At 32.7% G+C, this 27,976-nt stretch overlaps 1 protein-coding gene across 1 annotated transcript in view; it reads left to right on the forward strand.

The window, feature by feature from the left end:
* UBE2K (ubiquitin conjugating enzyme E2 K) overlaps window positions 1–27,976 on the forward strand; it is a 55,415-nt gene that overhangs the window by 19,937 nt on the left and 7,502 nt on the right. Inside the window, exons 2-4 of the mRNA XM_032496093.1 lie at window positions 9,119–9,212; window positions 13,445–13,503; window positions 21,694–21,776. Coding sequence (XP_032351984.1) covers window positions 9,119–9,212; window positions 13,445–13,503; window positions 21,694–21,776 — 236 coding nt within the window. The remainder of the gene's footprint in view (window positions 1–9,118; window positions 9,213–13,444; window positions 13,504–21,693; window positions 21,777–27,976) is intronic.

The raw sequence follows: 27,976 nt of genomic DNA on the forward strand, positions 1-27,976 counted from the left end.
TTTACATCCTTGTCCATGAGAAATACTGGTCTGTAGTTTTCCTTTTGTCTTTGTTTGTTTCCTTTTAGTATTAGGATAATGCTGGCCTCATAGAATGAATTAAGGAGTGTTCCGTTTGCCACTATTCTTTGAAAGAGATTGTAGAGAATTTCTTTCTTAAATATTTGGTAGAATTCACCATTGACACCATCTGGGGCCAGTGCTTTTTGTTTTGGAAAGTTATTAACTATTAATTCAACTTCCCTGATAGATACAGTCCTATTCAGATTGTTTGTCTTTGTGTGAGTTTTGGCGGGTTGTGTCTTTCAAGGAATCAATCTACTTCGTCTAGGTATCAAATTTGTGAGCATAAGTCGTTGGTAGTACTCCTTTATCCTTTTAATGTCTGTGAGGTTAATAGAGATGGTACTTTTCATTTCTGATACTTAATAATTTGTGTCTTGTCTCTCTTTTTCCTTAGTTAACCTGTCTAGAGGCCTTTCAGTTTACTTGATTGATTCAGAAAACCAGTGTTTGGTTTGGTTTGGTTGATTTTCCTTTGTTTATTTTCTGTTTGCAGTTTCATTGATTTCTGCTCTAATTTTTAAATTACTTTTTCTTTTGCTTTCTTTATATTTAATTTTTTCTTTGTCTAGTTTCATGATTTTTATTTTTCTTATATATGCATTCAGTGTAAATTTTGCTCTAAACACTACTGCAGATTTTATTAAGTAGTATTTTTGTTTTCAAAGTTCAAAATATGTAAAAATTTCTCTTAATATGTCTTCTTTCACCTATGTGTTATTTAAACTTGTGTTATTTAGTGTTTTGAGGTTTTCCAGCTATCTTTCTGTCATTGATTTCTAGGTTAATTCCATTGTGGTTTGAAAGCATACTTGGTATGATTTCTGTTCTTTTGAATTTGTAATGTGTGTTTTATGGCCCCAAATGTGGTCTATCTAGTAAATATTCTGTGTGATCTTGAGAACAATGTGTATTTTGCTGTTGTTGGATGAAGTAGTCTGTAGATAATCAATTAGATTGGATCCATTTTGATTGTTGGTGCTGATTAGTTCAACTATGCTCTTACTGATTTTCTGCCTGCTGGATCTGTTGAGTACTGGCAGAGGAATCTTAGAAGTCTTTGGCTATAATAGTGAGCTCATCTATTTCTCCTTGTATAATTCTGTTGCTTTTGTCTCATGTATTTTGAAACTCCGTTGTTATGCTCATACACTAAATATTTTTAATGTCTTCTTGGATAATTGACCTCTTTATCATTATGTCATGTCCCTTTTTATCCCTGATAATTTTCCTTGCTTTGAAATGTGCTTTGTCTGAAATTAAAATGACTACAGCTTTCTTTGGATAAGTGTTAACATAGTATACTTTTCTCCATCCCTTTACTGTTTTTTCAAAATTGTGATAAAATACATATAAAAGTTAATGTCTTTTAACCATTCATATTGTCATGCATCCAGTCTCCAGAATATTTTCATCTTGCAAAACTGAAACTCTGTACCCAATAAACAGTAACTCCCTATTCCCCTTAACCTGCAGCCCTGGCAACTGCCATTTTACTTTCTGACTCTATAACTAGAATCATACAGTATTTATCTTTTTGTAACTGACATATTTCACTAGGCATAATGTCCTCAATGTTCATCCATGTTGTAGCATGTGTCAGATTTCCTTCCTTTTAAAGGCTGAATAATATTCCATGTATGTATACCATGTTTTGTTTATTCACCTGCCAGCGGATACCAGAGTTGTTTCCACCTTTTGGCTGTTTTGAATTATGCTATCATGAATGTGAGTGTACAAATTATTTTGAGACCCTGTTTTGGTTCTTTTTTGAGTATGTAACCAGAAGAACTGCAGGATCATATGGTAATTCTGTTTTCCCCTGTGGCTGCACCATCTCATATTCCCACCAGCAGTGCACAGGGTTCCCATTTCTTTACATTCTTGCCAGTACTTGTTATTTCCAGTTTTTTTGATAGTGGCCATCTCAGTGGATGTGAGGTGGTATCTCATTGTGGTTTGGATTTGTATTTTCCTAATGATAGCTATGTAGTGATATTGAGCATCTTTTTATGTGTTTGATGACCATTATATATCTTGTGGAGAAATGTCTATTCAAATACTTTGTCCATTTTTAGTTGGGTTGTTTGTTTTTTTGTTGTTGAATTTAAGAGCTCTTTATATATTTTGGATATTCACCACTTGTCATTTATATGATTTGCAAATATTTTCTACCATTCCGTAGGTTGCCTTTTCATTCTGTTGATTGTGTCCTTTGATACAAAGAAGTTTTTCGTTTTTATATAGTCCATTTTGCTTTTACACTTGTTGCCTGTGTTTTTGGTGTCATATTCAAGAAATCATTGCCAAATACAGTGTCATGAAGCTTTTTTTTGTATTTTCTTCTTAGAGTTTTATTGTTTTTCTGTCCTTTTACTGTTAATGTATCTGTCTTTATATTTGAAGTGGATTTAAACTTTTTTTAATTCTTACTCTTTATTGAAGTGTAGTTGATTTGCAATGTTAATTTCATGTGCACAGCAAAGTGATTCAGTTATATATATACATACGTATATATACATTTATATATATATTTAGATTCTTTTCCATTACTGCTCATTATAAAAGATTGAATATAGTTCCCTGTGCTATACAGTAGGTCCTTGTTTATCTATTTTATGTATAGTAATTTGTATCTGTTAATCCCAAACACCTAATCTTTTCCTCCCCCATCTTCCCCCTGGTAACCGCAGTTTGTTTTCTATGTCTGTGAGTCTGTTTCTGGTTTGTAAATAAAATTTGTATCTTTTAAGTGACATCATATAATGTTTGCCTTTCTCTGTCTCACTTAAAAGTAGGTTTTTTATAGATAATATATAGTTGAATCTTTTTTATCCACTTTAGCAGAATATTTTGGTAGTTATATTTAGATCATTAACCTTTAAAATTATTATTGGTACAGTTGAATTAATGCCTACCATATTTTTTATTGGTTTTCTATTATTGCCCTTGTTCATTCTTTGTCTTTTTTGTCTTCCACTCTTTTCTGCCTTACCTGTTATAATTGATCATCTTATATGACTTTTTTTCTCTTAGCATATTAATTGTGCTTTAAAAAAATTTTTCTTAGTAGTTACCCTTTAATTTGACATGTACACTTACTTAAAAATGCTCTTTCAAATAACACTTTTACTTCATATGTAGTGCAAGTACTTTAAAACAATTCACATTTCCTCCTTCCCATCCTTTATAACATCTGTCATTCATGTCACTAATCCATAAGTTGTAATCACTGAATACTTTGTTGTTGTTATTTTTAATGTACAGTTATCTATAGATTAAGAATAAGAAAAATTAAATATTTTATTTTGCCTTCATTTATTCCTTCTCTATTGCTCTTACCTTCTTTGTATATATTCTAAGTTTCTGATCTATATCATTATTCTTCTTTCTGAAAAATTTCTTTTAACACTTCTTGCAAGACAGGTCTGCTGACAACAGATTGCCTCAATTTTTGTTTGTCTAAGAGGTCTTTGTTCTTAATTTCTGAGGGATAATTTCATTGGATGTAGAATTCTAGGTTGGTGGGGCTTTTTTCTTCCAAAACTAAATATATTTCTTCATTCTCCTCTTGCTTCTATGAATTCTGAAGAGAAATCTGATGTAATTCTTATCTGTGCTCCTCTATAGGAAAGGTATTTTTTTTTAACTCTGGCTCCTTTCAAGACTTTTTCTTTGTTTTGATTTTCAGTTTGAATATAGTATGCTTAGGAATAAATTTTGGAGGTATTTATCCTCGTTTGAACTCTGAGCTTCCTGGGTCTGTGATTTGGTATCATTAATTTAGGGAAATTGTTAGTCATTATTGCTCCAGATATTTCTTTTCTTCTTCATCTGGTATACCCAATACTTACATGTTACATTAATTATATGTTACTCTGTTGTTTTTCATTCATTTTTCCTTTGCATTTCAGTTTTGAAAGTTTCTGTTGACATTTCTTCTTGCTCACTGATTTTTTTCCTTGTCCCTGTTTATCTACTAATGAGCCCATCAAAAGCATTTATTTCTGTTACAGTGTTTTTGATTTCTAGCATTTCCTTTTGATTCTTTCTCTGAGTTTCCACCTCTGCTTGCATTACTCATCTGTTTGGGATGTTGTCTACTCTTTCTGTTAGAGCACTTAGTATATGAGTCATAGTTTAAAATTTTCAGTCTAATTCTACCATTTCTGTTGGGTCTGGTTCTGATGCTTGCTCTACCTCTTTGTCTTTTAGTATACCTTGTAATATTTTTCTTAAAACCCAGACATCATGTACTAGATAAAAGGAACAGAGGTAAATAGGCCTTTAGTGTGAAATTTTATATTTGACTGCCTAGGGATTAGACTGTGTTTACTGATTACAGTAGCTGTAAGTGTCAGACTAAAATGTCCTCAGAAGTCCTTACTTTTGTCCCCCTGTTGTCTTTGGGGTTCCTTACAGATGTCATCTTAAATAAGGTCTGAGACATGTAGTTCTTTGAGTTATAATCTCCTGTTATTTATTATATAGGAGTCCTCTGGGTGTGGTGGTAAGGTTTAGGGGGAGGGGGAAGTGTTCTATAGTCCTATATTTGGGTCTCAGTCTTTTAGTGAGCCAGTGCTCCTAAACTAGGACCTTTAAAAGTGCTTCTCAACATCCTTCCCCCTTATGTGAGACTGGAAGGCTGGAGTTGGGTATTACCCCTCTTTTTGGTTGGGTAGATTTGTTAAAACCCCAACTGGTGTTTGGCTCTGGTGAAATAGTTTCTCTTGAGGGCAGGCCTTGCTAAGAACTAAATACTCTAGGCTTATTTCAAAATGGCTGTCAGAAGCTTGAGAGGATTTTTCTCTGATGTAAGGCCATAAGTATGTCCCCATGGCCTCAGTTTCTCATTTTTCTTCTAGTCTCTTAGTTTCCATGTTAACCCTGCTTTGGCAGGGTGACATGCCCTAAGCTTTAAATTTTTTTTTTTCAAACTGCTTAGAACATAGAAATCTTTCTTATTTCTTGAACCTTAGAATAGTAGGGAAAAAATAAGTCATTTATATTAAATTATGACAAAATAACGGCAAACTGTTAAACCTTTTAAGCCTAATTTGCAACAGATTAGGAAGAACTGAATTTCACATTTATTTACTTGATAATGATAAGCATTGTCCCTAAATTTTGGTAGTTGTGATTTGACTAGGAAACGAATTAATAGTTTCTTTATAGCATATGAGAATTATCTATAACTTCAGGGGGTCATTTGGAATTATATTGCTTGGGAGGAGGGTATAGCTCAGCGGTTTAGTGCATGCTTAACATGCGTGAGGTCCTGGATTCAATTCCCAGTACCTCCTTTAAAAATAAATAAACCTAGTTACTCCTCCCCCCCCCTAAAAAAAAAAGAGACCAAAAAAATTATATTTACTTCTCTGAAATTTGGATTTGAATTGTATTTTAGAAAACCTTTTCCAGAATAAATAGGAGAGGCTAATCTGATACATCATCCCCTTTAAAAAGTACACTGTTTGCTTTAGGTAGAAGTGTTTTGCTCCAACATCATTATCAAAAGTCAACATATTACAGTGTTAAATGGCTAATATACATTCAGCATTTACTGTTTGCCAGGCATTAGTTGTGTATTATTTAAATTCCCCAGTGAACTGTAAGTGGTAGGTACTATTATAATCCCCAGTTGACTGAGGCTGAAACTGAGGTAGAGTGGTTGGTTAACTTTCCCAAGGTCACATAGCTAGTAAGTTTTGTTTTATTATTATTTTTTTATTTATTCATTTATTTTTAGAGGAGGTACTGGGGATTGAACCCAGGATCCTGTACATGCTCAGCATGCACTCTGCTGCTTGAGCTATACCCTCCCACCATAGCTAGTAAGTTTTAAATAGGTTAAACAACAATACCTTATTCTTAGTGCTTTTATGATAAAATCTTTCCATTTTTAGTTTTTCCCACAAGAATGTAAGCTCCAAGTGGGCAGGGATGTATTTTTGTCACTTAATTGTTTCACTGACACTTGAGATTGCTTTCTGGCATATAGTAGACCCAGGAATTATTTGAAAGAATTTTGTGATGATGATGTCAATTCACCAAGAGACTTGGCCTTAAGATTCTACTAGAATTGCTTTAAATTCTGCACTGTTACTTATTAACAATGACGTTCATTTATTTACCACTTCCAGATTAACTTCAGCATTGTGTACTGTTCTGCATACTTTATTATGTATATTTTAATAAAATAGTTTATTTTAAAATTGTTTACTAGGAGTGGTAGCTTCTGTTCATCTCTTTTTCTTTTATGTGTTGGAAATGCATTGGAGCCACAAGGGAACATCAGAAAAATCAAGACTACAAGAGGTCCCACTGTTGTGTTTAGATGAGTTGGGAGAAGAAAATATAGAAAAGCAACTAACTTCCCAGCTGTCCTCAAAAAATGTAATACAGTGAAAACAATTCTTCAGAGTTTTATCCAAAAGCCTCAGTCTCCCTGGTTGTTGCAGTCATTAAAATTGAAAGCACATTGTTTTATTTATTTTTAGAAATTACATTTCCATTCTTAGTTTGAAAACAAACCTGTGAGATAAATCTTATAAAAACAGGCCTTTGAAATGAAAGATTTTTGTAATTAATTTTGTTAGAGGGAGGGTAACTATATGCTACTTCTATTCAGGAAATTTTCCTTTAATTCTAAGGTGTATTCTCATTTTACAGTAATAAAATTGAGAGTTAGATGGTAAGTTACTTACTTGAATTAACACTGTAAGTAAGTGGCAGAATTAGGAACCAACTTACGTTTTACTCCAAAGGCTTTTCTAACAGTGTGTCATTTTGCGTTATTTTCCATGTTTTCCTTACAGTTTTTGAGTCTTAAGTCAGATTTTTAAATTAGTTTGTGTGGGCAGTGGGATTGGAGTTTTGGATTGTGGAATTACTGAATGTTTGAATTTAAGTATGTATGTAATAAATGATCATTGTTGCATGATGGAAAAAAAACTGTGAAAAATCTTTGTCTTTAACTTTCCATTTTCTTTTTATCTTTGGTTATCTGTAGATAAAGACCCTACTCTAGAGCACAGAATATTTCTTTATAATGGGATTTATAATGGTGATTGTGTATTGAACTGATTTAGTAATTTTTTCATATACAAATAGTGTTCTTTCTCTAGAGTAAAAAAAAAAAAGAACCCATCTTTCTCTGAATTATAAGTTGGAGGGAATGAGAACAGAAATAAATACAGAGGTATAAAAATTAATAATTATTTACTTAGCATTTTACTAACCAGACAGTTGGAGGCAATCTAGAATCCAGCTTTTCTAGTTTGTTACCTCCTACTACCCTCCTCCAAACTTTAGTCTAATTGTAGTCCTGTAGTATCCTGCCGTTTTAGGGTTATTTACTACTTTGGGGGAAAGGAGTATTACGGGTATTATAGAGAACTTTGAAAGCACTGATGATTTCCTGGATTTGATTATGCTTGTTGTTTTCCTAAGAAATCTTTGGGGAGAAATAGATGTCTGTAGTTACACTTTTGGCTTCTTAAAATGGTCAGTGAAAATCTGATGCCTCTGATTTCCATTTTAACGTTATTCATTCCTGTGCATACTGAACAGAATATTTTACTGTTACTAAAATTGTACATTTCATCCTCTACTGTATATACCAAGAACGATAATGAACGATTTTGGGGGGCACAAGAAGAAGTTCCCATTATGTGTAGTTACAATTAAATTTAATATGGGGGTAAAATTATCTTCAGAAAAAATATGAAATATTTAATCCCAAGTGTAAAAAACGGTTGTGAAATAAACAGTACTAATTAACATACATAAAGTAAGTTTTTTAATCTCATGATTTTATTAAAAGATAGGAGTCATATGAAATCTTTAAAGGTTGGGTTTTAAGTTATATGTTTTTTCTGTACTTAACATTTTGTACTAAACTATTTAACACAGAAAAAGTGAAAATGGTATCTTCTCTGGGAGTAGGGGGAGGAAGTCAACCTTAAAACATTAATTCTTACACTGTCATCCAGTAGACAAGTTTAAGAAGGTACGTTCAAAAGCAAAAATTTAGTCTTGAAATCTTGTGAGGCTTTCTTCCCTAAAAGTAGATGTGCCACTTGCTAAAAACATGGAATCCTAACCAAAAAATGAAAACATAACTTGTATATTAAGAATTTATGTTTTAAAAAACTGAGAAAAGGGAAGATCACTGTATTAGGTGAATAGACCAGTAAGATACTGGTATAGGTTACAAAATGTAAGTGGAGAGCCCATTTGCAAACAGGTACTTGTGCACATTAATGTGAATCCCACTGGAGGATTTTCTGAATCGTGATCACCGTTTACTGTAAGAATGGATTATGACAGGATTATTGAGAGATTGAAGTGATAACTATAGATATGAAATTACTTTGAGAAGTGTAAAGTACAAAATAAATAGATGTAGATAAACTTAATATAAAAATCTATTTTGAAAAGTAGGTAGTTGCCATTGAGGTAAACTAAGCAGAAAAACAGATTGAGGAAGTCATTAGAGGATTTAGTGAGGCATTTAGGCTTCAGGAATTTTTGTAGAAAAGGAAATTTATTAGATCCTTAGAGCTTTCATCATCCTAGTTGATGGTGTAGTATTTCAGTTAACTTTAGCATCTAGAAATTCAAGTGAGAGGTTATAGGCTAAATGACTTTTAATGAATTTTTTGTTTATATGACTAGAACCCATGTAGCTTGGGGATATCGTATCACAGCGTTCATTTACAGATGAGTAGAACTATCACTTTGGACCTAACACACATGAAGTTGGCAAATATAAAATAAGTGCTATTTTTCTCTAAACATTCTTATGAAGTCAACAAGATGATGTACTTTTGTTCAAAGTGGTATGTCATTAAAAACATTGAAGTTAAAATTTGTTACTATTTTTGTTTCAAATATTAAAACTGGCTGAGTTCTAGAAAAGCACAGACTTATTTTTACTAGAGCAGATAAGCTTATGGAAGAGGGGGTTTCAAATTGTTTTTATAGGTAATACTTTAAAATAGGCTCTTTTCTTGCTGTTATAACTAACATTTATTTTCTGTTTATTTTTAAGACGAGCAAAAATCAAATTAAAGTAGATCTTGTAGATGAGAATTTTACAGAATTAAGAGGAGAAATAGCAGGACCTCCAGACACACCATATGAAGGCAAGTACTTTTTTCTGTATCAAAATATTGTGTGTATTAGAACTTGTCTGAAACATTAAATCAGAATAATCTTAACCATCTATAAACTATATGGAAGGTAATTTTATTTGGCTTAAAGATACATATAACAATTTTTAAATAAATTTAAATGCTTATGTATACTGATTTTTCTTACTGAATTTTAGCTAATTTTTTCCCCTAAACAGATTGAGTAGAGCCAGTTTCCAGGTTATATTAAGTTAGAATTTAACAGTGCAAAACGTCTAGGATGTTAAGCCTTTAGCTTATATGGACTACAGACTCTCAGTTACCCTTCATATGGTATCTATAACAAACCTTGCCTTAAATTTCTGAGTGATGACATGTTTATTTATTTGTTTTCTCTATAAATGTATTTATTCTGGATATTTCACATGAAGAAAATTTTATTTTTTTAAAAAAACTTCTCTCCCCTGTTTGTCATTTAGCATTTCATTTCACTCATGTCTTCATACAGTCTGTATTCCAAATACTTAATTTTCTTTATTTGGGAAAGCTTTGATTATTTCAAGACCTATAGAAAAGGGGACTACTTTGCTGAACTTTATGTTCACAAACTTAAGTCTATAGCTACTTTAGTCTATGTAATTGGGTGGTAAGATACAGAAAGAAGCTTTATAGCTTGTTATTCCCTGTATTAGGCAAATCTTCAGTAATGATTATTGTAAATATGGGTTATATAACGTAGCCAAAGTAGCTTGTATATAATAGGCATTCCAGTATTTGTGTAAGAGAAATCATATAATCTGTGGTAGTAGCACTTATTTTTACTTACTAGAGCTTCACATGTTTTCTCATTTAATCCTTATAACAAATTTTATGGGGTAAGTATAGTTATCACTGGTTCATAGATGAAGAAACTAAACTCAGGGAAGTTAAGTAACTTGTCAAAGTCAGACATCTAAGTGGCACAGCTGGGAAATGGCCTTTGGCTCAAAAGCTTATGTTTCTTACCACTTTCTGTTTTTGAATAAATCAGGATTGACCAAATATTGAAAGTGGTGGTTATGTCTACTTTGAATGTCGTGGTTCTATAATTCTGTAATGATCAGTTACCCAAAATTTTTCAGAAAAAGTCGACATTCTAGACTATTTCTCTATTTTCATTCAAATTTTTAAAGACCCTAAAATGTCTTCAGCATATCCTTTAAAATCTTAAATGACTAAATTTTATTTTGTTTTATAGTTCATATGAGTCATTTCTAGACTTACTTAATTTTTTATATTGTTTTGTAAGTGCCTCCTGTGTGCCAGGCCTTGTCTGGATGCTTTCATGGATGCTATTCATTTAGTTCTTTTTGACAGTCATTGGAGGGAGAAGAGATCTTTAGTTACCTTATAAAAATCAAGTTTGTCCTTAATAGCTGATGTTGTGTGTAATGATATAGTAGCTTCTTCTTGAAAGCAGTCATTATAAGTATTCTTGGATTACTTTTTTAGGTTATCTAATGTATTTTTCAAAGATAGTAGGGCAGTAGCATTATCATTCTGGAGCTCTTCCAGCAAATTGGTATTTCAAACAAGAGACCTCCTGAACTAAATTAGATAGGCAGAGTAAGCAACCCTTAATAAAGAAAGGTACATGAATTAAAAAAAAAAAAAGGACAATAAACACTTATTTGTAGGATGATGAAATTACAGCTGTACCATATTCTTCATTACTCAGAAACAAGTTTGGTCATTTTTAAGTGCTTATTTCTGCTGCTGCCACTAAATGAGACATTAATGTTTGATAAGATTAGTTTTAATATGTTTCTTGGGTATCTATTTGAAATAGATTAAATTGTATTCTTTTCATAAAACTATTGAAGAGAAGTTCATTTTGTTTAGGAAAAAACACCATTCAGGGGCATAAATTTATATACTTCTTTGAAATATGAATGGAATAAAATATATTTATTGCAGGACTCTTGCTAAATTTTGAGGGTTGGTTTGTTTGAATCTCAATTTAATAGCCAAGGCATAAGTTCATTGTGGAATGTTAAATTGTTTATAACCATCATTCAGAAATCAGATAGCTATTTTAGGTAGTGTTAAAAGTAGTCACATTGAGTAGTAGAATACCCCAAATTACCATACATGTTACCTCAGTTTTCTTCTTTTTCCTTAGTGGCTCAGTGGCACAGGAACAATTAAATTCTTAAGCCTTTCTTCCTAAGAGTTGTTTTAAATTTATGGAATCATTGTTGATATTTTTAAAAAATCTCATTCCTTTCCCATCTTCTCTTTGGATTAAGTTAAAGATTATAAATGCTTAATATTAAAAGCTGTTCAAGAAGTAAATATTTTATAGTGAAGCTGTTATGATAATGTAGTTATCATAAAGCTCCCTTAGTTGTGTTGTTCTGATATGTATCAAATAATGCTATGGTTAATGCTACAGTGATTATAGTAGAAAGTTGTCAGATAATGCAAGACAGAGCATATTGATAGTATATGGAGTAGAAATAGGATCTATGGGACTCTAGGGCCCAACATTATTTATGTAATATTTCTAGGCCCTCACACTGCTCCTAAGAGATTGTTTTGGACATTCAAGAAGGAACAGATGGTTATAGAGAAGGAATAGAAAGTTACAGAGATAGTAATCTGGAATTTAATCCAAAAAGTAAGATTCATAGGAAGGAAAAAGAAGAATCTACATATTACTCAGGCCAAATTTATCATACCTGTATTTGAAGCTAGCATTTATAACTGAACATAAAACAGCTATCTCTTTATACGTAAAAATTTCCTCAGATACTCTTATCTGTCTTTTTTTGTTTGTTTCTTTTGTTTTGACTACTTTCCTTTATGTTTCACTATTGCCAAATGCTCTGTTATTTAAGCATCTAGTTTAACTTGTACATCAGTCAGTATGGGATTCTATTAAAGATAATAAGCAAGAAAAGAACAATTGGAACCAGAACAGGCTTGAATAAAGTGGTACCAAGTGAATTGCTCTTTTGTTTTCTCCCAGATCTACATTCATCTGTTCCTAACAATCGAGGAAGTAACAGAATATACTGAAAGTTGAGTGTGTGGAATTTTGAAATTAATAGTGCTCCTAGTACACAGTTACGAGTTTTGTTTTGTTTTTTACTTTTTATTATAGAAAATTTCAGATACATACAGAAGTCAAATAGTAAAATGAAATCTCTATGCACTCATCAGCCAGCTTTAATAACTATCAATTGATGGCCAGTTTTTGACCTAATTCATCTGTTGATTATTTTGAAGGAAATTGCAGGCATAGTTTCATATGTAAATATTTTACTAGCACAGTTTTATTTGCTGTATTTTGGAATAGTGAGTATTGTGTGTTAGTGGGTCATAAAATCTTAGAATTGGAAGGTTCATTAGAATTAGGATTCAAATCCAGTCTGGCATCCAGTGCAGGACTCCCCCCTTCAGAGTTCCTGAGAGGCATTTATCCTTCCCCTTGAAGTACCCCAGTTATGGGAAGCTAGGTAAACTTTTTAAAAATACTTATTTAGCAGCTAGTTGCTCAAATAACTTCAAACCAAACCAGAATGTTGCCTTCTGTTTATATATTACTGGTTAGAACAGTCTCTTTGTAAAGTTTTGCATTTTGTGTACCTATTTAGAAGAAAATAATAGGTTTTTGTCTTTATGCTAAACTACCTCTTATTGTCAAATTTTATTTTTTAGATTTTAACAATAAGTGTTGACATTTAATTTGGAGCACAAATTACAAGTTTGGATTTTTGCATTTGAGAGAACCAGCTAGAAGTAGATTTTTTTCAGTTTATGACATAATCTATGTATCCCTTTTCTCTGTACCATCTATGCCTTTACACCTCTCTGCCTTCTTTTTTTCTTTTTTGTCATTTAGCAACTCTTTATGGACTGAAGGAAACAAAAGGAGATGAAACCTGTGCTACTTAATTGTCTCAGTGAAGTCTTTGGCATTGGATTGTCTATGGATTTAATATATTTATCCATCTCTAGCCCAGTTATTCACTGATGAACCAGTATCAGTTATATAAAATGGGTATTCTGTATGGTTTAAATGACCCTTAAATCAAAAACTAGAACTTGTGTTTATTTCCATTTGGGATTTCAATTTTAAAATGAATCTGTTGTAATTGAATATAAAATAGTACATGTTTGGAAAGTTCTGTCACTATATTTGACTTCACATATTTGAGGTGAGCAACATTCTTAACTTTCTGTTTTCCATATTTTTCTAGGAGGAAGATATCAACTAGAGATTAAAATACCAGAAACATACCCATTTAATCCTCCTAAGGTATTGTAAGCCTACTTTTGTGCATGAACTTCTAAAATATATTTCTTGACTCATTTAATTAATATGTCTTTTAATGCTGATTAAAATTACAGATTTTTGAGTTGTTTATTGTGTGAATTTAGTGTGGACAAGATTTCAGGCAATGGCGGATGGTTTGCTTTTGGAATTAGAATGAAAAGCAGATTTACTCAGAGGCAGCCAGTAATGGCTGTAGACTGGAATAGGATATTTTCTGACAGTGGCTTAAATTCTAGGTCTAGAAAATTAAGCACTGTTCCCAAATTTAGAGAATCCTTTTACAAGTTCTTATGTGTCTCAAAGAAGTGTATTTTCTAGGGAGGAGTATATTCTGAATTCATTCAACAATTACGTGAATACTTTGTGCCAATATAACACTAAATAAGACTTCACATTTTCCTTGTTTTCATAGGGTTCATGTTCTAGCAGGGAAAAAAATAATGAACAAATAATTGCAGCTATGATGTATGTTGAAAGAGGAAACAGAATAACCTAGGATTGTGTATAACAAGGAAAACTAACCTAAACTTACTTTTTGACTGAACAGCTTCCTTAATGTCTTTACTTTTGCTGTCATCACCACTTTAGGTTTGGCATTCAACTTTATTACTTGCCCTTTTTTGCCTATAATTTACTCAGCCTTTCATCTTTACCACTGCTGTTCATTCTTTGCATTGCTGTTCTATAAATCTTTCTAAAGTGCAGTTTTGATCATGTTTCTTTTCTTTCCTTGTTAATAGTCTAAACTCCTTAGCTGGGTATTTAAAAGCTCCTATAACTTAACCTTAGTCATCTTTTCCATCATAATCTTCTGCCACCCACAACATGGGTCTCATTTTCCAGCCTAGATTATTTGGTATTTTTAGGTAATGTTTATTCTTTCACACTTTTCCTGTCATTTTCGCTTGAATCATTGTCTGTATCATTTAAAATTCTAGTTTTCTTTTGAGGTCCAGGTAAAGTATTACTTTCTCCATTAGGCTGTGCCTGTCAAATTGTTTCTCCCTCTACTCTCTCAGTACCATTTTAAATAATTTATGTAGTACCAACACAATTACAGTACCAATTAATGTACTGTATTATTGGGGGTTATGTATCTCTCACTAGTTTTTATACTGCTGAGGTCAAAGACCATGTCTTACACACTTTTGTGGCTGCTCAAAGGATACTATACTTTTGGAAGCTACTATCACTCAGAAAATGTTCTAGATTTCATTCATTCAGCCTATTGATTGTTCCTATTTAGGAATAGACATAGTAATGGAAATTCCAGGTTGAAGTTGAGTCACTTACCAGTTTGAGGTGCATCTAAATCTGTTGTTTTTATATATATAATATATGTTTTCTCATAAACCTGGTTGATTTTTTAAATTATGGTAAAATATACGCAACATAAAATTTACTGTTTTAACCGTTTTTAAGTGTGCAGTTCAGTGGCATTAAGCACACTGACATTGTTACGTAGCTATCTCCACCATCTGTTTCCATCTATCTCCACTATCTGTCTTTACTTTTTCATCTTCCCTGCTGAACAGTAACTCCCTGTTGCCCCATGCTGGTAACTACTGTTACACTTTCTCTCTATGAATTTGACTACTCTAGGTACTTTACTTATGTGGAATCATGCAATATTTGTCCTTTTGTATGTGGCTTATTTCACTTAGCATAATGTCTTTAAGGTTTGTCCGTATTATAGCATGTGTCAGAATTTCATTCCTTTTTAAGACTTAATGGTATTCTACTGTACATACATGCTACATCTTGGTTATCCCTTTAACTGTTGATGTATGTTTTGGTTGTTTCTACCTTTTGAGCCTGGTTAATCCCCTCCCCCCATTCTAAAAATAGTTTGTGTTTGTTGTAGAAATCTGAACAGTAAAGTGTAGAAAAAACATTTTTTCAATATAACCACTTAGAGGTGACCATTATTAAGCTCTCATTTTAAACCTGTGATTTAATTTTCATCCTTATCTTGGTTACCCTCCACTGGGTAATCTAGGTTGTCAGTATTATCATTAGAATGAGTGGTAGTCACTTGAAGTTACTTTAGTTGTAGAATACTATGAATTTAAGAAAAGAAGACTGTAAAATATTTCAAGATAAGGATGTCCTCAAAGTCTAAAAAAATTTCTTTTAATGGAAATGAGGAGGAAGAAAGAAAAGACCCCAAGAGAGACTGCTTTCAACCATTGTATTTTTACTATTAAATAATGAAAACAGCTGCTGTCATTTGCTTTGTGCTAAGAATTTTATATGCCTTTTCTCAAACCGTCTGTAAAACAGTCTTAATAAATGAGAGTACTGAAGCTTAGAGGTTAAATAGAAACCAATTCCTATAGGATCCATTGTCCTCTGCTTCCTTGATCCTGATGAGGAAAGAGTACGGGCAGGATCTCTGAAACAGTGAATATGATTCTGTCAAGAACAAGAGCAATCAACCACAGTTCAAATTTGACTTGACTTCTGGCATTTAACTGGCTTTTTGATTTTAGACAAGCTATGTAACTGCTTTGTGCTGCAGTTTCGTCGTTTGTAAAATCCTCTCAAAAGATTATCAAGATTAAAGGAGTTAGTCCTTGTAAAACAATATTTCAATAATTCTAAGAAACATTTTTTCACATATTTAACATCTCTGAAATCAGGATACATCTTTCGGTGGATGGCATGTCATAATTGGCAGAATTTTTTTCTTTCTCAAGGTACATAAAATAAAGGTGTGTTGAATAATTGATGGTACTTGAGATTTAATGAAAACAGTACTTAGAACACTGCCTGCATAGACTAAGCATTCTGTAAATACTAGCTAGCATTAACCAGGTACTACCAAAAAGAGGCCCTTCTTGAAGTGGTCAGTTGGCTTCCCTCTGCAACATCATCGTAAAATACAATAATAGCCTTGATGCTTAAATTTCCTCTATAAATTGAAATTCTCATAGGTCGCTTGTGGGAATGTAGTGTTGGAGCTACTTTGGAAAATAGTTTGGTCAAAATGGTAAAACATAGAGTTACCTTATGACCGAGATCTACTTCTAGTTATCTACCCAGTAGAAATGAAAGCATGTCCATACACCAATTTATACATAAATGTTCATACCAGCACTATTTTTAATCACCAGAAAGTGCTCTAAATGTTGATCAACTGAATGGATAAATAAAACACGGTATATCTGTACCATGGATTTGATTTTAAAAGTGAATGAAAGTAGTGATATGTTCTATAGGGTAGGTGAACTTTCAAAACATTGTGCTAAATGAAAAGCCCAGGTGCAAAAGGCCACATATTATATGATTTCATGTATACGACCATTAGAAAAGGCAAATCATAGAGACAAAAAGTAGATTGGTGGTTGCTTAGGGCTGGGGGAGTGTGTAGGAATGGGGAGTGACTGCTGAAGGTTACATAGTTTCTTTCTTTTTGAGGTGTTGAAATGGTCAAAAATTAGATTTCGATGATGGTTGTGCAATTCTGTGAATATACAAAACGCCATGAAGTTGTGCACTTTAAATAGGGATGAATTATGGCCTCAATAAAAGTGTTTATTTCCCTATGTAGTCTATAAGTAATCTCCAAAGTGATTGCATAGTCCTGGCTCTGTTTTAGGTGCTTGATACATTATTTCATTTAATCTTTTTTTTATATTTAAAATTTTTTTCGGGGTGGGGAGATAATTATGTTTATTTATTTGTTTAATTGGAGGTACTGGGAATTGAACCTAGGACCTAGTGCGTGCTGAGCACACAGTCTACCACTGAGCTATACCCTTCCCCCCTTCATTTGAAATCACCATTTTATTAACCTTTCCTCCTCCTCCGTTTCTTAGAAACATGGGAAAAATAAATTCAAAACATAAGAACTGAGGTCTGTCTGATGTTTTTGCTACTAGCTCTTGTTGCTCTTCAGGCCACTGCTGTCTTAATTTCAGCCATTCCATGCTAAGGTAGCTTCAACATTTAGAAAGATCTTCCTTCAGTTAACCCAAATTTGTTTCCCTCTGGCTTCCTCCAGAGTTAGTTGTAGTTAGAATTTAGTGTTCTTTTAAATATGGTACTCATCCCATTTGTGACATTAAGCTTTTGCAGTAAATGTTAATTAATGTGTGCTAAATGTGTTCTAGATATGTACTGTATTGATCTGAATTTTTATTGGTTGGTAAATATAATGGAAAGAATGGGGAATATTTGTATAAATTAATCACAGAACTGTGTTTACATATGTTTACTATGTAAGTTCGGGTTTAATTTTAAGCTTTGTGAGGTAAAAGTATTGAAGTTAACAGTTATATTCCCACTATTATGGCGCTGAAATCGCACAAGATTGAAAACTTACATTGATTTATCTTAACATGGTCATAGAGTATTTTCTGTGTATTATTCTGCAATAAACTGTTGACCTGAAGAGCAGAAGATTTACTTCTAGATAGAAGATATATCTTTGAATCAGTTGAATATAAAGTAGAAGGAGTTGGATTCAAAGCATGCAACCAAGGTTATTTTTAAAGTAAATTGTAATATATATTGTATATATATTAGTGAAAAACCGATTAAATTAGGAAAACTCTAACGCAGTGATTTGCCCAACTAATGTACTGGAGATAGGTTGGAAATTTTCCTCTTTTTTCTTGATGTTATAAACATACTTTTTTATGTGAAATTGAGTATAAATGTCGATGCTAATAAACTTTAATGACTCTGTCCATCTGCACATGCATTTTTAAAATAAAATGGGGTATGGCTCAGGGGTAGAGTGCATGCTTAGCATGTAGGAGGTCCTGGGTTCAATCCCCAGTGCCTCCATTTAAATAGACAGACAGACAGACAGACCGACCTAGTTACCTCCCCGACAAAAATTTTTTTCTTACATAAAAAAAATAGCATTTCCTTTTGTACAGTAAGTTAGTCAAAGCTTATTTAATATTGTAACTTCCTTTAGTTCGAAGCTGGAAATACCTGATGAAAATATGAGCTCACATCTACCATGAAATAGGAGCTGAAATGTTTGTTGAACTAAAGAGCGAATTAATATAAGATACATCCTGTAGGAGGAGATAAGAGTACTGATGATGGTGTGCCAACATAGATAACTAAGAATAGTCCCCTTCATTCAGTTTGGTCTGGTAACACTGTGTAGTGTTGAGATTTTTGTTTCTAAATTATTTGAGTGCTCCTCAGAGCTAATGAGTGTTTTCAAGTTACCCACATGGTACTAGTGTTAGCACCATTTGTGTAAATAAGGAAACTTGAATTGTTATTTGTATAAGTATTTTAGTATTGTAAACCATCCCATATCTGTTTTGTAATCAGAGTCAAATATGACTCAGGTATGTCATAGTAAATGTCATTGTATTGTTTCTTACTTGTGTACTTTATGCTTTCTAAGTTATTTTGATTATACATTTTTGTTGTTATAGGACAGAGATGGGAGCATAATGAGAAAATGTGACAAATACATTGGATATGAATTGGGTATAGAATAATGGGATACATGGGGTACCATTGGTAATATTGAGGGCTGAGAAAGAAGTGAAAAATCCAAGAAAGGAGATAGTTGATGATCAAGAATAACAAAGGGAGGAATAGGAGATAAAGACTGGAAGACCACATAAAGAAGTATGTATAAGACAGTTACTTACATCTGTACTGGTAGCTAATGGAGTATCCTCTTGATAATTTCTTTATTGGATCATCTGCAAATTCAGAGTTATTTATTCCTAACTGTAGACTGTAGTACAAAGTAAGAAATAGTTTAATAATTTCCTTAGTTTTGTGTATATACACATTTGTTTTTATGTAGAGTCTACAGAGAATCATGTATTGAAGATTCTTTAAAAAGTAAGATACAGTTCACCTTAGATTGTCTGCCTAAACTATAAACCTTCTGACATGTTCAGTAGTAATTTAAAATTCTACTAAATTAAAATTCCAGTCTTGTTCAAAATTTTTTTAACATTTCTATTGATTTATAATCATTTTACAATGTTGTGACAAATTCCAGTGTAGAGCACAATTTTTCAGTTATACATGAACATATATATATTCATTGTCACATTTTTTTCTCTGTGAGCTACCATAAGATCTTGTGTATATTTCCCTGTGCTTTACAGTATAATCTTGTTTATCTGTTCTACAATTTTGAAATCCCATCTATCCCTTCCCACCCTCCGTCCCCTTGGCAACCACAAGTTTGTATTCTGTGTCTATGAGTCTATTTCTGTTTTTTAGTTATGCTTTTTTTTTTGTTGTTTTTGTTCAAAATAATTGAACCAACTTTTGTTTTAAAGTCACAAAATGCTGTAATGTCTTGAGTTACTGAAATTATGGCGTATGGTTATTTTGTATCTTTGAATTTGAAATTGATGAATGAAAAAAAGTAAGATGTGAATATTGTGGTTATATCTGTTATGAAGAAATGTTTGTTATACATAAGCCCTATATGCCTGTCTTATTTGATCTGCACTATATTTGAAAAGTATACTGTTTTAGGCCTATAACAACAGGTTTATCATAATGTTAATTGCATATTCATTCAGCGTGAGGCACTTTAGATGCTTGGAATGGTCTAGTAAGCAGGTTAGATAGACACCATGCCTTTTAGGGAAGACTGGGTAAGTAAGGAAGAGATTATAGAAGTGTGACATTGGAAAGTATACGGTGCTATGGGGACAGGTCAGGAAGAAGTGATTATGGAAGCTGAAACTTGAAGGATAAGTAGGAGTTAGCCAGGAGAAGAGGGTATTGAGGTGTGCTATTGAGAGAAAAAAATGTATGAAGGCTCTGGGGCAAAAAAAAAATTTTTTTTTAAGTATGGCTTGTTGAGCGCTTGTACAGAATATGAGGTGGAAGTGAGATTTGAGAGGTAGGCTAGGGCGTTTAAAAGTGTGGGCTTACATAAAGGGAGTGAGAAGTCATTAAAGGGCATTAAGTACAGTACTGACATGAATCAGATTTGTTTTAAAGGGCTATTTTCAATGTGAAGATTGGAGGGAGCAAAACTGAAGGCAGTGGACTGTTTAGTAACCTAGGTGAATAATCAGTCTTTAAGGAAATGGTGTTCTGTGGATGGGAAAAAGTAGATATTAAAATGAGTAAGGTTATTTTAAGAATTAAAAAAGGATCAAGGAGTGGAAAGTCTCCATTAGTTTAGGTTTTTGAGATCATTGGTGACCTAAAGTGCTTTTTCAGATGGCTTGTAAGTTAATGAGTGGTTAGGTGAGAAATTAGAGACAGGTAGTATAGACAAGTCACAAGAAGAGAAGTGGAAGTGTAAATCTTTTAGCTTCTTTCCATAAATAGCTTAGATTTGGAACATATATTGATGAATTGATTTTTGTAAGGTATTTAGAACATAGCTTGGCTCATAGTAATTAATCTATTAAATGTTAAAGAATTTTGACTTCGATGACTATCATATATGTCAGATATAATCCTCCTCCGCCTCCTCCAGAAGCTCGTAAGAGCTGATGAGCTAGATTTCATTTCACAGTGATCTGATAGAGTTAGCATTTTCACTTTGTTGGTTTCTTATTCTTTCATGCTAAGACTGTGTGAGTTTGTATTTTGTTCCATTGCAAACTAGTTATTTGACGTTGGGTAAATTTCTTAAACTCTTAAGCCTCAGTGCCTGGCAAATAATAGTAAGCTTTTAAATATTTGTTGAATTATTTTTTTAAAAAGTATTTTAAAAAAAAAATGATACAGAAAACCAGGAGCAATCTTACAGTCACTACTTCTGTTTCTGTGTACTGATTTTGCTTACTTTTTCCTTCAAATTTATTTTATAACCTTCTTCACACACACAAAATTTGCCATTTACTATCTATCTTTTAACTTTATGTATGACTTTATCTACCTAAATGGATTTTAGTCCGTGTTCAATTTCTTCCAGCATCTGACATTATGCTAGGTAAATTTTAAACACCTAGTAATTGTTGGGTTTCTTTAAAAACAACATTAGTTAAAAGGTTTATAAAGAATGTATGTCGTTGACAACATTCGACTTAGTGAACACTGTCTTCTACAATGCTCCTTTCACAGACAGAACTAGGCAAAATGATGTAATGTAAGTATGGATATATATTTTTTTTAACCCAAGGATTTAATTTTTTTGTAGTTTTACTAAAACTATATGTGTTTTGTTTCTGTTACTTGAAAATTCAAGTGTGCTTTATATTCTAGGTCCGGTTTATCACTAAAATATGGCATCCTAATATTAGTTCCGTCACAGGGGCTATTTGTTTGGATATCCTGAAAGATCAATGGTAAGAGATTTTGAATTCACCTTTTCCCTTCTCTTATATGAATTCCAAGACTATTTAGAATGTTAAATGTGTACTTGCCTCAAAACGTAAGCATATACTATACTTTCTATTTTAAAACTTTATGAAGACTCTTAAGTACATAAGAGAAGATAACATTATAATTGAAATTGGAATCTATATGTAGATGGTGATTATTAGGTAATGTCAGGTGGTAGCTTTACATGTTGACAAGTCTTGGGTTTCATTTATTTTGATAAATTTGACTTTTTGCTATCTCAGGAAGATATGTGTGAAAGACTAAAAAAATTGAAGTTTTGAAGTAATTTGGCTCTGACTTGCATGGGATATAGGGAACAAAAATGTTAAAAGTTGTGTTAATTGAGCATGATTAAGGTTCTAAGATTCTAAGAAGTACCTTTTAGGTGGTATCTTCATTTGCACAGTGATTTATGGTGCTTTCACATGTTTTGTCAGATTTTTATATCTTAGCAGCATCGTGTTTAGTATTGCGAGTTCTTAACTTTGTTACCATTAGGTTCAGATCCTGACTTGGCCGTTTACTCACCTGTGTTGTCTTGAGCAAATTACCTGGCCTTTATGCCTTTGTCTCCTCATCTGAAAAAATGGGATTAATACCTATTTTATAGGGCTGTTGAGAAGATTAAATTAGTTGTTTTATGTATTTCTCTTAGACTAGAGCCTGGCATATTCTAAGTATATGGATTGGAAAACTAAGACAATAGATATAAAAGGTCATTGTAGTAGAAGAAAACAGTGATAAGTTATGTTATTAACTTATTTCTTAAGTTTGTTAAGAAAGGGAAAGAGTGGAACCTGAACAAGGTGAAACAGGAATAACAACATTTAGTGTATGGGTCATTTGGTTTATTTAGTAACTGGATAAACAGACGAGTCTCTGGTTTTGTTTTGTTTTTCCATGCTAACAGTGCATCTGAATAAAGCTTTTCCCTCAGTAGATCATCTCTTGAGACCTAGTTTCTTGATCTGTATGCCATAGTGTTAAACATTGAACAATGTGGAATATACCTGACTTTATCTTCTGTCATTCTTTTGATTTGTGACTTTTCCCAGTTTATTGAATTTGTATGCCTCAGTGTTTTTATCAGTAAAGTCATCTTGAAGACCTCTTACAGCTCTGTGGATCAGTGATACTAATGAACATTTGCAGTATTAGAGACATCTTACTTTTTTTTTTTTTTTTAACTTGGTTTCCAGGATATCAGTTCTTCTGTTCTCCCCTTCCTTTACCCACTCCCAACTTCTCAGTTGGTTCCTCCCTCATCTTTTGGAGCTTTGCACCTGAGAATACCTCAGGGCTGTCTTGACCTCTGCTTCTTTCCATTTATACGCACTTTCTTGATGAGCTCATCTGATTTCATAGGTTCATTGTTTACATTCTAGCAGCCCACAAATTTATCTTCTCTGAACTCCAAACTCATATCCTGCTGCCAGTTTAATGTCTCTACTTGAATATGTGATGAACATCTCAAACTTAAATATTTGAAATGCTGAACTGTTTCCTCAATCCAAAACCCACTTTCCCCCCAACTAAATTTTGGCAACTACGTCCTTGCAGTTGTTCAGACTAAAACCTCATCATGATCTTGTTTCTTCTTTTTCTGTTACTCCTATACCTCATCTGCAAATCCTGTTGTTGAAACCTCCAGGATCTTATCTGCAGCTCACTACTGCTACCTCGATCCAAGTCACATTACCTCTTGCCTGGATGATCATAGGAGCCTGCCCTACTCAGACTATTCTCAGCATCCAAAATGAAGCCCTCCCTACCCATCACCACCCCCAGCCTTGAAAACAATGAAAGCTCCAGACTAAAATTTTCCACTGTCTTCCCTATTTTGCTCAGAGTTAAGCTAGCAATACTGCCACTTCTGATTATCTTCCTGTGGGTAGTTGAAAGATTATAGTATATGTATAGGGAAAGAACTTGATTTTTTGTATCAGAACACTTTCTATCCCCATCTCCTATTCCCATCTCTTAAGTCAGGTGAAATAGCTGAATTTAGTCTTGTTTCATATCAATATAATTGAAATGATAAAAGATATCAGAGATACATTAAATAGGTGAGATTGGATATCCACGGGTTTGTCCCCACCACACCTCAGCTTTATTAAAGTATGACATTCAGTAAATATCTAAACGTGAATGTTTAGGGTAATTTGGGACAGTTCTGTTAGAAAAGTTTGTTAATCTTGGTCTTTTATTAATACATGTGGGTGGTGATTTACCTTTAATATTTAACAACTTACGTTAGTATGGTTTATTTCTTACTTCAAAACTTAACCCAATGTGCAGACTATTTTCTGATGTTTTTCCACTGACACCTCTTATGACTAAATGTGTCTGTTTACCTGTGGAAGAAAATGGCAAGACTTAAAAATTGCACTCATTGATACTGCCCTTCCAAAAGACACAGACATGGAAGAAAATGGTTTATAAGCTGTGCTCAGTATCATTAGTCATCAGGGAAATGCAAACTAAAATCACAATTAGATATTGCTACACTTTTGTAAATGGTTCTCATGCTTTGCAGGTAAGAATGTAGTTCAGCCACTCAACCAGCAGTATCTCCCAGAGCTAAGCATACACCTTTGATTTGGCCCAGCAGTTCTACTCCTAAGTACTTGTCCAAGCGAAATGAGTGCTTATTTACACCAAAAGACTTCTGCAAGAATATTCATAGCAGATTTATTCAAACTGCAAATAACCCAAATGTCTGTCAACAGGAGAATGGATGTATAATGGTATAATAATACAGTGGAACACTATGTAGCAGGAAAAAAAGCATATTTATACAAACAACATGGATGATTCTCATAGACATGTTGAGTGAAAAAATTGAACACAAAGGAGTACATACTCTGATTTCATTTTATTAAATTGAAGATAAGTCAAAACTAATTTTGGTGATAGAAGCTAGGACAGCGGTAGGGGTAGGTAAGGGTTGTGAATAAGAAGGACAAGAGTGAGGATTTTTGATCTAGATGGTGGTTACCATGAGTGTATACATGTATGAAAATTCATCTAGCTGTACAGCATTTTTACTTGCTTATTATACTTTAATAAAATATAACAAAAAGCTGCCTTCTCTTTAAGTAGCATTCAGTGTTTTGAATAAATATAGATTATTTATTAATGGTCTTCTGGAAGATCCTTAACAGGTAAGTTTGTCAACAGTGCAAACAGTTCACATGCTTATTCTACATAATAAAGGCCCCCCCTAGTCCATACGAACGTTTAGCCGTATTACCTGTGCTCAGATTTTGAGATCTGAATGAAATTAATTTACTAAAGATAGATTTATAAGGTACCCACTTATTTGTATCATCCATTAATTAAAATTAGCTAATGCATTTTGAAATTTTCATATTCCTGTTTGCCTATTAGGATTCATCTATGTTGTAACATTTGTCAGATTTTTCCTCCTTTTGAGGTCTGCATAATATTCCATTTCTGTATATACCAAATTTTGTTCATTTATCAGTTAATGGAAACTTAGGTTGCTTCTGCATTTTGGCTATTGTGAATAATGCTGTTATGAACATGGGTATGCAAATATCTGTTTGACTTACTGCTTTCAGTTATTTTAGGTGTATATCCATAAGTGAAACTGCTAGATCATATGGTAATTCTGTGTTTAATTGTTTTGAGGAATTGCCAGATTCCTCAAATAGTGGTTTTTAGCACTTAGTCCACTTTGCATTCCCACCAACAGTGCACAAGGATTCCAGTTACTCTACATCCTCACCAACAACTCTTAGGTTTTTTGATAGAGTAGCCATCCTAATGGATGTGAGGTGGTATCTTATTGTTGATTTACATTTCTCTGATGGTTAGTCATGTTAAGCATCTTTGCGTGTACTTACTGGCTACTTGTCTATCTTCTTTGGAGAAATGCTTGTTCAAGTCTGTTCTCTTTTTTTTTTCTTCTTTTTTCTTACATTTTTTATTGATTTATAATCATTTTACAATGTTGTGTCAAATTCCAGTATAGAGCACAATTTTTCAGTTATACATGAATATATATATATATATTCATTGTCACATTTTTTTCTCTGTGAGCTACCATAAGATCTTGTATATATTTCCCTGTGCTATACAGTATAATCTTGTTTATCTATTCTACAATTTTGAAATCCCATTCTGTGCCTTCCCCATTCTCATTTTTTAACCAGGTTTGTTTTTTGTTGTTGAGTTGCAGGAGTTCTTTATGTATTCCAGATATTAACTCCTTATCAGATACGTGATTTACAAATATTTTCTCCCCATTCTGTGAGTTACCTTCTATTGATTGTATCCTCTGCACAGGAAGTTTTTATTTTGAAGTTTTTTCCTTTACACAGAAGTTTTAAATGTTGATGTAGTTAGTTGTAGACTAATTTCTATGTTTTCTGTTTTGTTGCCTGTGCTTTTGACTGCTGTTTGATACCCAAGAAATCATTGCCAACTCCATTGTCCTGAAGTGTTCCCCCTGTATTTTCTTTTAAGAGTTTTTTTAAAAAATTTTTTTATTTAGTTATAGTCAGTTTACAATGTTGTGTCAATTTCTGGTGTAGAGCACAATTTTTGAGTCATATATGAATATACATATAATCTTTTTCAAGATTTTACAGGATCTTGAATATATTTCCCTGTGCTATACTGTATAAACTCATTTATCTATTCTATATATACCTGTCAGTATCTATAAATCTTGAACGTCCAGTCTGTCCCTCCCCCTCCCCCTGGCAACCACAAGTTTGTATTCTATGTCTGTGAGTCTGTTTCTGTTTTATATTTAAGTTCATTTGTCGTCTTTTTTTTTTTTTTTTTTTTGGATTCCACATATGAGTGATATATGGTATTTTTCTTTCTCTTTCTGGCTTACTTCACTTAGAATGACATTCTCCAGGGACATCCATGTTGCTGCAAATGGCGTTTTGTTGTCTTAAAGAGTTTTATAATAAGTTTTGGTCTTACTTTTAGATCTTTAATACATTTGGAGTTAATTTTTATGTATTGTTTAAGGGGCCAGATTCACTCTTTTGAGAGATCATTAAGTTTTTTAAAGAAAAATGTTGATTGGTTGAGATGTAAATTTATAAAACAATATATGTGATGTTGTTACGGTTTTGCTGAAATTTATAATGTTTAGATGGCTTTTATTTTACATATTTTCATGTTTTTATCACAAATTAAAATAATTATTATGAGTTTAATAATTGTTTTAATATGAAATACTTCCTTTGAGTGAAGATTTTTCTTCAATATTCAGATAAATTTCCTTGAAGGAAATAATTGTATTAATTTAAAATTATATGACTTACAGTTTTGTTTGAAGTGTTGTTAAGCATCATAACCAAATTTTCCTATTCCTGTAGCTTCTCTAAAAGGATGAATTGATCAATAAAAATTTTTACTCTGATAGCATTTTTTAACACAACTTTTTTAAATGGTTTACTGAGGTGTTATTGACCATGAACTGCACATATTAAAAATGCACAATTTGGTATGTTTGAACATACACATACATTCCATAAAACCATCACACAGTTAAGGTAGTGAACATAACCAACATAACCCAGAAGTTTCCTTGAGTCCCTTTGTAATTGCTCCTTCCTGCCCTTCCTGCTTCCCCATTCCTCAGCAATGCTGATCTTTCTGTCACTGAAGATTAGTTTGCGTTTTGTGAAGATTAATATAAATGACAATTCTGATGGCATTTTATATAGGGTACCACTTGTAGTGTAATTTTTCTCTTACAAAATATGGGCTTATGTGTGTGATACTGATTTTATTTTTATTGGTTTATTTTAATAGCCTTCCTCAATTAGCTTAAGCTATAATGCACTAATGCAGTATTTCTCAAACATTAGCTTGCATTAGAATCACTTGGAGTACCTGTTAAACCACCCCACAGTTTGTAATTCAGTAGGCCTGGAATGAGGCCAAGAATTTTCATTTCTTACAAGTTCCCAGGTGATGTTGATGCACTGGTTGAGGAAACCATACTTTGTAAGACACATTCCTTTCAGACATTTATTGTTGGTAATAACTTTTTCTAAGGATGGTGGTATCTAGGATCTAGGATGGTATATATATATATATATTACCATCCTTAGGAAAATTGAGAAAATAGTTACTCAGTAATTTTCTCTCTTCTGTAGTTAAAGTGAAGAAC

This window comes from Camelus ferus, chromosome 2, assembly GCF_009834535.1.
Source record: "Camelus ferus isolate YT-003-E chromosome 2, BCGSAC_Cfer_1.0, whole genome shotgun sequence".
NCBI lineage: Eukaryota > Metazoa > Chordata > Mammalia > Artiodactyla > Camelidae > Camelus > Camelus ferus.